We start from the raw sequence: 11,066 nt of genomic DNA, 5'->3' as shown, positions 1-11,066 counted from the left end.
GGAGAACATACAAAACCTGCGCCCATGGTGCGGAGACAAAATTCGAACCCCAGATGTGCGGGGTTCCCCTCGATTCAATTCAATCAATTTAATTCCCTCTAAAATAGATACAGCACTTAGGAGGCATATAAAGTGCGACTTTATTATCTGTGAAAAACCTATTTAGAAGCAGGGATAGGGTTAACGGAGAAAGCTACAGATGTGGCATGCAAGTTGAGATTTTGTGGGATGAAAGTAGAACTTTGTGTTTCTGGCCTGTAAATGAAACAAAGCTGACACATGAGAGCTTGTAAGGAGCCTTCCTGGCAGCGAGCTCACTTTTGTTTCTGTGGAGTGTTGCATCTCTTGGCAGCAAGATGCAATGTGTATCTGGCTCAGCGTTAGTGACTGGCTGAATGGAGAGTGTGAAGGAAAGGCCTTTCTCCAGGCGGAAACTTCCTCCTGGTCCAGGACTAACAGAGGAGCCTGACAGAGGGCCCATTGTGTACTGGGGCCCAGTAGATCCGCACATGAAAGCGGCGCATGCTTTACTTTCACCCCAGTCAAAGAAGTGAAGATAAATATCTCACACTTAACTCTTATTCTCTTATCCAGAAACACTCTGGGGGGCTGTCTTTCTGTGTATTTTGTTTCCGCAGCAGGTTCTTCCTTCATGTGTATGTGTGTGTGTGTGTGCATGTGTATATGTGTGTGTGTGTGTGTGTGTGTGTGTGTGTGTGTGCGTTAAGTGTGCCGTGGTGTGGGCTGGGTACTGCTACTCCTGCAGATGTGACCAAAACCGATCTCTCCCCTCAGCTCGGCCTCAGTGCCTACCTTCGCACACACACTGCAGGTAGAGCACCCGGGGGCTAGGAGTGCACACACACCCCCACGCGCACACGCACACACACACACACACACACACAGACATCCCCATACACGACAATATACAAACACACACGAATACACACCCATACCCCTTCTCAAAGCCGCCGTGAGAGACCCGTTACTTTGGGCAGGCCCACCAGCCCTGTGCATGTCCGAACTGAAGTGCAGGACCATCCGGGAAAGCAGGAGACAGAGGTAAGCGTTCTGTCATACTCATTTAATCTAGTGCTATGTAATAAAAAGAAGAAACTTCATCACTCGTCACTATTAGACTTAATAATGCAGGTACTGCAGCTCCTAATATACACCTGAAGGAAATTATAGCTCCGTATTAGGCCTTGGATTAAAGTTTAATGTTGCTGCTGTTGTTCCTGATGCTGTTTTAATGTTCTCGTAACGTTATTTTATATCAGAATTTCAACTGTGAGTATTTTGTGTCTGTGATTAGTCGCTCTGAAGCTTAAACCGACAGAATATTGAAATGTCCCCTCATGGAAGGGCTTGCGTTTGTGTTTAACATGTGGGGTCATGGAGAAAATGTGAAACCGAAGGGCAGGATTGCTGAATACATGCAAAAATGTCCGCATATATATTCTTTTCATATATATATATATACATATATATATATATATATATATATATATATATATATATATATATATATATGTATACATATATATATGTATACATATATATATATACGCCACACGATATTTGTGTTTGAATCTGAAAATCAGATTATCTGACAATCATGCCGTTGATGATGGGGGGGCTTGTGTCGTTCAATGATTGGCAGAGGAAAGTGTAAAATCAATGAATATCTAGAGCTCGTCCTAGAGCCAAGGAAAACACACGCATACACACACACTACGCACACTAAACACACTCATGGGAATGTATAAAAGCCCAGCTGTGTGTGAAGCACAGTCCTTCTTTCAGTGCGTCCCTGCTGAGTTTGATGCTGTCAGAAACAGGACACAGAAAAGCCTCACTTTCACTGCAGACCAGAAGATTCTGCGCTTTCTGCCACGTCCTAAACGAATCCCCTATCGTTTCTATTAAAAAAAAAAAAAATCATCTTTTCCAGTGGGTGCTGTCATGAATTAAAAACCACAAGGAACAGATTTATATATAATCACGAATACAGAAAGTGTAAAAATAGCAAGTCAACGCGCCAACTTGACTCAAAGATCTGTATGTATATCTATTACAGTGTTACAGTCATGAGTCAATGAGTCCATGGGATTTTTTTCCCCTCCTCTCGGCGCTCAGCTGCCATCCTGTCCACAACCCCTGGTGGAATTTCGAGTATGAGTGCGGAGACAGATTGGGATGTATGCTTATAAAGAAGCTCTGTCAAAGCTTTTTTACTCTCTCTCTCGCTCTCTCTCTCTCTCTCTCTCTCTCATACATACACACATTCCCCTTTTACCAAACTTTCTCCGTCTCACCTTGAGGACCAGAACTTCATCCACATCATCCACGTCACCTCATCCTGTGCTCACGTCTCTCCTCCCATGGCTCTTCTTTATCACTTAAGTTCTTCACGGTTTAGATGGAGCTGCTCTCAGTTTATCGGTCTCTCAGAACCAGGCCTCATCCACGATCCTACGCTGAAAAAGACGACGGACTAGGTGTAGCACAGACATGCCACGTTTTATAAACTAGTTGAAGGTCTATGACTACATAAAGCAGTTTATTCTATTTCTCGCTTTCATTCGTTGATTACAGTGCCTTGAGTCTCGCGTATGCATACGTATTCACCATGGCATCATGAAAAGGTTTGACTGGACATGATTGGACATCATGTGACGCTTTGATTGGACCTTAATCAGCTATTTATGCAATGTCCGAAGTTAATTGTCTAGACCAGATCATATTTAGGAGTTTCATAGCAAAGAACTACATATGCACTCACGACTTTTCAGTTTTATTTATTTATTATGATTTTGTTTGTTAAGTCTATTACGTAAAATCCAAATAATGTCAGTGTGTTACCGATATAGCAGAGGAATAGTGAACACTCAAATATGTAAATTTATGCCACAGCGCTGTTGAATTCTGGTTTCTGATTGGTCAGAAGGTGTTGGTTATTTTTCTATAACAGCAGCTCTGAAATTAGTGCAGCTGCAGAGCACAGGTTTATATTCACTAGCTTGTATATATTATTATATACTATTATATTACATTATCTAATAGCATATTATATTATATTATATTATATTGTCTAATATATCATTGATTCTATAGTAACAACTTACATAGATCATTGCATGACAGACATTTCTTTATTTAACAGCAAAATATATGTGTGTGTGTATATATATATATATATATATATATATATATATATATATATATTGTTGATATGGTGAGGTTTTGTGAAAAGAGACACGTATTTAACGTTTATGGAAGACGTCTAAGGTGTGTGAGGTCTCTGTAACACTCAAAGGTATGTTTATATAGAAGAAGCTTGACATATATGGTAAGGATCTACAAAGCCAGAAATGGGACAGGACATTAAGGCCTACACAAGTGCAATTTTGGATGGAAAAATTCTGCCAATGTCAGTGGATTTCAAATGACACATGTCCTATTTCGCTTATTCATTTCTAACCACAACAATGGAATGAATAAGTACAAAACAAGAAAAAAATAGCTCACTGTCTGAAAATTGCACTTAAGCCTACACCACAAAAAAAAAAAGCCTTGCACAGTTTTAATGAGTACATCAGAGATGGAAAATGACCTTCTATCAACGTACTTGTCTACATTGTGTAACATGTCAGCATGCTTATTCAGTTTGGTCGCTGGTTTGAATGGTGAGTGTGGTGCAGATTTATGTTGTAGAAGAGTCAGATTCTTCTGGCTGTGAGCACTTTGTTAATGACCACTGAGAAATGTGTGGTCTACAGGCCCAAAGCCTGAAAACATCTTGTGCATTTCATCTCAGAATTTATCAGACCAATAGAATGTAAATATGGGCGGGGCTGTGGATCAGGTGGTAGAGCGGGTTGTCCACTAATCGTAGGGTTGGAGGTTCGATTCCCAGCCCACATGACTCCACATACCGAAGTGTCCTTGGGCAAGACACTGAACCCCAAGGTGCCCCCGATGGCAAGCTAGCACCTTGCATGGCAGCTCTGCTAACGTTGGTGTGTGAGGGAGTGTGTGTGTGCATGGGTGAATGAGAACCAGTGAGAAGCGCTTTGTAGAACTGCTAAGGTTAAAAAAGCGCTATATAAGTGCAGACCATTACCATAAATAACTATAACATATTATATGTCAGATCTGATGACTGGTCAAGAGGTGCGCTGGTAAAATGTAAAATATTATCATTTATATAGTAACATAATAACTTACATTTTGTGTGTGTGTGTGTAAGGAGACGCTTATTTAACATTCATGGAAGGACTCTCCCGTGTCAGTCCTTTGTAACAGTCAGAGGTAAAGCTGTAACGTTAAGTTTTCAGACACTGACCTTATTAACTTCGAGAGAGAGAGAGAGGCTGGTGGCGGTGTTTATACCTGCAATGACGTAAGTAATAACAGGAACTATTTTGCCGTTATTCCACAGTGTTAAATGTAACTAGAAATGATACCACGTATAACATGTCTTTTATTAATAAAGAAAACATGGTTAGTGTTTTAGTGAATTGCTGATTATTTTCCTATAACGGCGGATCATGTTGTGTAGCGTGTGTATTTCTTACACGCATCGTATTTACTAAAACGATTATCAGCAAGGAAATGAAACTGACAACGTTATACAAAACAGGCTTATGTTTGGTTAGAACAAGTCCATGATTTTGATTTGGGTTCCATCTATTATTCATGTTACAGCATCTCATTCTGCAACTACTCTAAATTACTCAGTAATTACACTGAAACTAATAAGAAAGGTATGTAGGCATGTGTCCAGGGCTTTTATAACGTTAAAATGGCCAAACAAAGCAGCCTTAGCCTCGGCTGACGTCTGGTAAGACTCAGGTCACGGAGTGCTGTGCAGGTTCATACGCTACTTCGGCAAGATTCTACATGCAATAACTAGGGAATTTGTGCAATAACTGTGTTATTTTGCAATAACTGTGCAATGAATGCGTAACGATCTCGGCAGTAACTGACATTAGTGCAATAGAGTCGGATGGGAGGGTAGGTGAGGAGGGCAGGATGGGATTGTTGTATGTTATTTCTTTGATAATGACTAGAAACCTTGAACCTAGCATGCAACAGTTTGCTCTGAAAAGGGAACAAGTGGGTAAACATGAACCACCAAACGGTGACTTTAATCACTGCTCCTATGAAAGAGGTTTTGGCATTGCCTTTCCGAGATAATAAAGTGAAACCCAAAATGTATACGTTTCTGTAAAGCTGCTTTGAGACGATGTCCATTGTTAAAAGCGCTATACAAATCAAATTGAATTGAATCTCCACCAGTTTTAATCTTATAATTGTGTACTAAAAAACTGCCCAAGCAAAAGAAAGATGTAGGTATGCTCTTATTCATTCTTATATTTCATTCGGACAGGTGGACGATAATGATGACGCCATGCAGGTTAGTTTTGGGACTCCTGGTCCTGAATGTCGTTCTGGCTTCTCCCCCAAGATACACCCGACAAGTGGAGCCAGACAACTTCGACGAGGACCTCGAATATTACGATGACCTGACCACGGATGAACCTGAGGTGGGAAAGTGAATGTGCTATGGGTTGTAGGTAAAAAAAAAAATGACTTCCAAGTGAGCGACTAATTTATTAGTCACTTTTTTTGGAGATTAAATGAACATATTTTTGGAGTTAAATGAACATATCCGGTTTTACAGTGATGGGAAAATACTGGGACAGATGGATTAAGGTGTGCAATTGTTCATATGGGGAAATTTTTACAGTGAAGAGTTTATTCAAGACGGGAAGGAACAACTGTTTATAGCTGCTATAACATAAGCGATAAGAGGAAATAACTTGTTTCACGGATGTTCCGCAACAATAAATATAACTATAAATGCATAAATAGTATGACGAATCATTCTTCAATGAATAAAAATGGGTAACCTTGGCGAACCGCTGTGGTGTAAGAGGAGTAACACTTCGGGGTGTGCTGTTAGAGGGAAATAACTTCAATATGATCACAGTAACGTGTTCGTTATTTTCCTATAACAGCATTAAAGACAGTGTTTTTCTTCCATTCGTAAGAAGAAGCCTTTGTCAAGCATACATTACAGCACAGTGAATTTCTTTTTTCGAATATCCCAGCTTATATATAACGAGCTGGGGTTAGAGTACAGCGTCATCCATGTTACAACACCCCTGGAGCAGAGAGGTTTAAGGTCTATTAAAGCTCAAGGACCCAACAGTGGCAGCTTGGCAGTGCTGGGGCTTGAACCCCTGACTAGTCAAGTAAGAACAGATTCTTATATGATGAGACTGGCCAAAATATTCAGGCATGCAGGTTCTGGACTGGGTTCAGGTCTTCAGTCTAATGCCATTGATCTGATTGCTATTTTAGATCAATTTCACAGAGTCTTGAGCTCTACTGACGACCGTATTCCTACATTTGTAAAGAATGAGTGGTTACTTGATGCTGTATCAATTCTCCTTAGTGGATATTATAGAATCAAGTGACAGTAGTGTGCTTCATTTCAATGCACCGTGGAACAATTTGTGAAGAACAGAAGCACTCCTGATGCGAAGTTTTTACTCCGTTTTCTGTTGTGTACATACTTTTACACATACTCTACCCTTGTAATGCAAGTGAAAGTCTTCCTTTTGGTATCATCTAAATATCAAGTGCACAGATATTCTAGGTTTGTTCCATTACTCTAGTATAAAAGCTGATTTAATGTAGCTGAGCTCCACTGGAAAGCTTTCTGTGAAAAGTGGGGAATTTCAAATATTTATAGTCTACCCAGTTTTCTGTCGGCTCACTTAATATTCTTTTGGCAGAGCGGTATGGAAAACTCGACATATCCATCTGTTTTGTTTTTTCTTGCACGTCTTCAGTTTGGATGCATGCAAATTCTTCGAACGATTCCGATCCAAGCGTGATGAATCATGTTTGGTAACTTTTGGATGTCAGTGCAAGTATTTATGCATGGAGGTGTCTCGTACATGTTCAATCTGGCAGATATTTAGTATGCAATAGTCCAAAATGATTTCATCATGGGCTCCAACTCAAGTTATATGTAAAAGATTAGAAGTTTGGGGTAGTTAGGTGAATAAAACTTTTCCACTGCATGTTCAATGGCTCTGATGCCGGGAGTACATGAAGACTCTTATTTTCATTCTTACAGCCAACAACAGAACACTTACAAAGCTTATGAAGCTGAGACTTTCTTCTTATCACTGTAGCTGCTCCAGCGCGGTGAACATGGCGGACTGTGTGCAGCTCACTCGGGGGAGGAGCTATGCTAATAGGGCAGAGTTCATCACCAGTCGTGGGCGGGGCCTGCTCCAATTTGACGTCACATTAGAACAGAAAACGCGAACGATTCATTTTGAGACACTGTTTATGATTTATGGGGAATATAAAAAAGTGGATTTTTACCATTATAGGGTGGTTGTGTACACACACTGCCGATGGCATAATAGGTCCCCTTTAATGTACTTTTAGTGATAAAAATCTGTCAAGGTTTTACAAATGCTTCTCAATCCTCGATCTGGAATACCCCACTGAATATAATCCTGCCCTACACATTTTTAAATTTATGGCATTTTTTTATGGGTGTTTTTCATGCTCTAACACACCCATTTCAGCCCAAGTTAATCTAGACTTAATCAAGAGGAAAATCATCTTGATAGCCTATTAACAGCCTAATTATCAGTTTAAAAACTATTATAGTTTATTCATCAGCTGTCTGTCTATTTCCAATAATAAACAACTATAGCTGGTGATAATCGATTCTCAATTGTTGCCTTGATTCATTTTAAATCGATGCAGTGATGCAAATGGTCCAATAGTTACACCTTAATAGGAAGAAGGGTTTTGTTTCTTTTTCACATTGTTAAACCTGCCCTATCTCTGGATGGAGCTCTCATCATCTGGAGGCTACAGCCTGGAGATTGCTGAGGACGGTGCCGCTTGAAGTACCATGGAAATGGTTTTGGACGTAAATTCTACATGGACGTTCTTGCTGTGGTTGCTGGGACTACGGTTGCAGCGATGGCCTTGGGACTGAAATGACCACATGCAGTTTTACACTCAGGTCTCATTTAGTGAACAGTGGACTAGTTCAACAAACAGACTTCATATAAAAACCATGATGAACTTTCTTTTACTTTCACACTATCCGTTGTTACCCAGATGAGGACGGGTTCCCTTCTGAGTCCGGTTCCTCTCAAGGTTTCTTCCTCGTATCATCTTAGGGAGTTTTTCCTCACCACTTCAATAGGGATAAATTAAAATCTGTATCCTGTGTTTATATATTTCTGTAAAGCTGCTTTGAGACAATGTCCCTTGTCAAAAGCGCTATACGAATAAAACTGAATTCTAGTCTGCCAGGCAACTATGAATAAAAAATGAATTGAGAGAATTTTGCCTGGAGGACAGGATTTAAAAATCTCAAAGATGGGAGGAGCCCTAGCCTGATCAGGATGTGAGTGATATAGTAGAATAGTATAGTAGATAGTAGTATGGGTTGAAGATCCATTTCAACACACTTTGAATTGTTATGACATGAGATATCCTTGTTTCAGTTTCCTGCCCTGATGAAAATGCAGTAAAGAGAGAGAGAGAGAGAGAGAGAGAGAGAGAGAGAGAGAGAAGGAGGGAGAGAGGTTAGGAGGCTAGCATCACATTACATGCATTCATTTGCTCATATGTGGCTCTGCTTTATCTCATTGGTAACTCTTTTGAAACCTTGGCAGGTTTTGTGTGTAACATGTTTTTCTTAGCAATAAATGGAGGGTTTCTGCTCCAGAGTAAAACATGCAGCTACAAAACACATAGAAGTGCATGTATACTTTGCCACATCCTCTCCTTGGTCTATCCAGAGTTACTTACAAATGGTACAAACTGAAGATTTAAGTGCTTACAGAAACTGTAAGGATGATAACCTGAAAGACTAGAGATTGATATTGCTTTCTACCAGTCCCAGAGTGGTCTAGGTCAAACTTACTTAAAAATAATCAACAGAACATTAAAAATAAATAAATACTAAGATGCACTATATAAATTGTTATACAACAGTTAATTCTGGTCCAGTAATTCGATTGGTCGAGCGGCTTTCCAAGAGTGCTTATGTTTTCTATAACCTCACTGAGATGTTTCACTGTGTGTATCACTCCACTCGTCTGTGTTCGCCACGTAATTCCACTTCCTACTTTCTCGTTTATAGAACTGTTGTATTAATGACATATTACACTCTCAGTCGTCTTTTGCCCATGATAGCCTCAGATTCTCAGATTCTCATTAACTACAGATTCTACCTTAACTGAAACGCTTGACCCGTATCTGCATGATTTTATTTTTTACTTTGTTCTGATTGGATAAGCAGGTGTACAAGTTTCAAGTCCAGTTAAACTGGACAGTGAGTGTATATACGCTAGACTCTGACATGACTCTGTGGCCTTTGGTTGCAATAATAAAGGTAGAATTTCATCATAGCTCTCAAGGTAGAGGGTCAGAAATAATTCCGAACTAAATATGTTTTGCGCAAAATAATACTGGTCAGACTTTTTCATTCATTACTATTTGTAACTATTTGTACTATTTGCTGTATTGTTTGACCAGAGTTTACCTGCTATTGATGACTAAATAAAGAGAAGAATGAAACAATCGTTCCATCAGTTATCTAACTCAATGTATTTAAGAACTTAAAGAACCAACAGGATTCGAAAACCTTTGACATGTTTGTCTCGCACCTCCGGGGTTGGGGGCTCAATCCTGCCCCTAAGTAGACATAATAAAGTTGGCTAGTTTTATTGCTAGCTTGTGGAATTAATATGTTTTTTGTGTGGTTTTTTTTTAAACACTGAGAAATGTGTGACTCATACTGCATTGTTTTGCTCTTAACAGTCTTGTGTTCTGTGAACTCGGATTATTTCACTTCCTAGCTGCGTATGAGGATTTATATTAGACTATATTATATATAATGATTTAGCATCTGTGTATATTTTGGCTGTAATGTGTTGGTTCTCTGGCTTATTTTAGTCTACGTTTTGTTTGTTTGTTTGTTTGTTTGTTTGTTTGTGGGGTTTTTTTGGGGGGGGGGGGGGTTGCTTCTCGTCTCCCCACAGACATGTGTGTTTGCACTGGGAGGAGGAGGTGGGGGGCTGTGGTCAGGAGGTGGGGTAGATTTAAAGCTAACACAGAGTCAGGCCTTGTTGTCTCTCGAAAGCTTTCGGTGTCATTACACTGAAACTCCAGTTACAGTATACATATTAAACACTCGCTAAACCTTTAGCAGTGGAATTTATGTAGGCTCTAGTTATGATCTTCTTATAAGCCATGCTAATCACGCAGAACGACCATGGTAGTTTTAGTATTTTGTGATGGCTTCACCATTTTATCGTTGAGAAATGCCCGAACTGTTTCTTATTACTCTGTGCAAACGAAGCACTGTGCTTCATGGAATAAGGATTTTTCTGCCTCCATGTATGTCTTGGTTCCACAAGGACCATTCACATGTCGATGATAGAATCGGCTTTTCGAGCATGTGTGAGATGGACGTACGCTGCAGAAGGTGGTTTCATGGCGCCACATTCTGGTGTGTGGTGTAACTGCAGACAGAACGGAGGCTTAGAACCCTGAACTGGATCCCATTTCCTAGATCATGTATGCATTCTTCTGATTTCTGTATACATACATTTTATTTAGTGAACTTTTTTTTTAATCATTTACGTGTAGTACGAGCCAAGAGCGTGACCAGTCCAGCCGTTAAGCCTCACATCTAAAGCTCATTAACATTACTGGGTGTGAGACGGTGTGCCACTTTAAAAGTATGGCTGGTCTGATAGCTGAGATAATGGTCCTCCCTGTGCAGTTTCAGTGACCATTAGGAGTGTGAATGTGTCTCTTGTTGAGTTCTTCTTACTTGTTGAGACAGGCAGCCTTTTCAGATGTTTAAGGAGTCTTGATGTCTTAGGGATTCCTGAGCAAACCTAGCAGGAAGGAACTCAAACAAACAAAGTCCATACCTTCCATGGAAATCTCTTTATACATATACAATCATTTATATAGCACTCTCTCTTTCATGGAAATAC

At 39.9% G+C, this 11,066-nt stretch overlaps 1 protein-coding gene across 1 annotated transcript in view; it reads left to right on the top strand.

Annotated features, from left to right (window-relative positions):
* Positions 1-163: 163 nt before the first annotated feature.
* epyc (epiphycan) overlaps positions 164-11,066 on the top strand; it is a 24,953-nt gene continuing 14,050 nt past the window's right edge. Inside the window, exons 1-2 of the mRNA XM_053650034.1 lie at positions 164-1,062; positions 5,396-5,552. Of these exons, the coding sequence (XP_053506009.1) occupies positions 1,016-1,062; positions 5,396-5,552 (204 nt within the window). The 5' untranslated portion in view covers positions 164-1,015. The remainder of the gene's footprint in view (positions 1,063-5,395; positions 5,553-11,066) is intronic.

Source organism: Ictalurus furcatus, chromosome 19 (genome assembly GCF_023375685.1).
Source record: "Ictalurus furcatus strain D&B chromosome 19, Billie_1.0, whole genome shotgun sequence".
Taxonomy (NCBI): domain Eukaryota; kingdom Metazoa; phylum Chordata; class Actinopteri; order Siluriformes; family Ictaluridae; genus Ictalurus; species Ictalurus furcatus.
The sequence above is the reverse complement of the archived record's forward strand: the minus strand, read 5'-3'. Positions and strand labels throughout refer to the sequence as shown.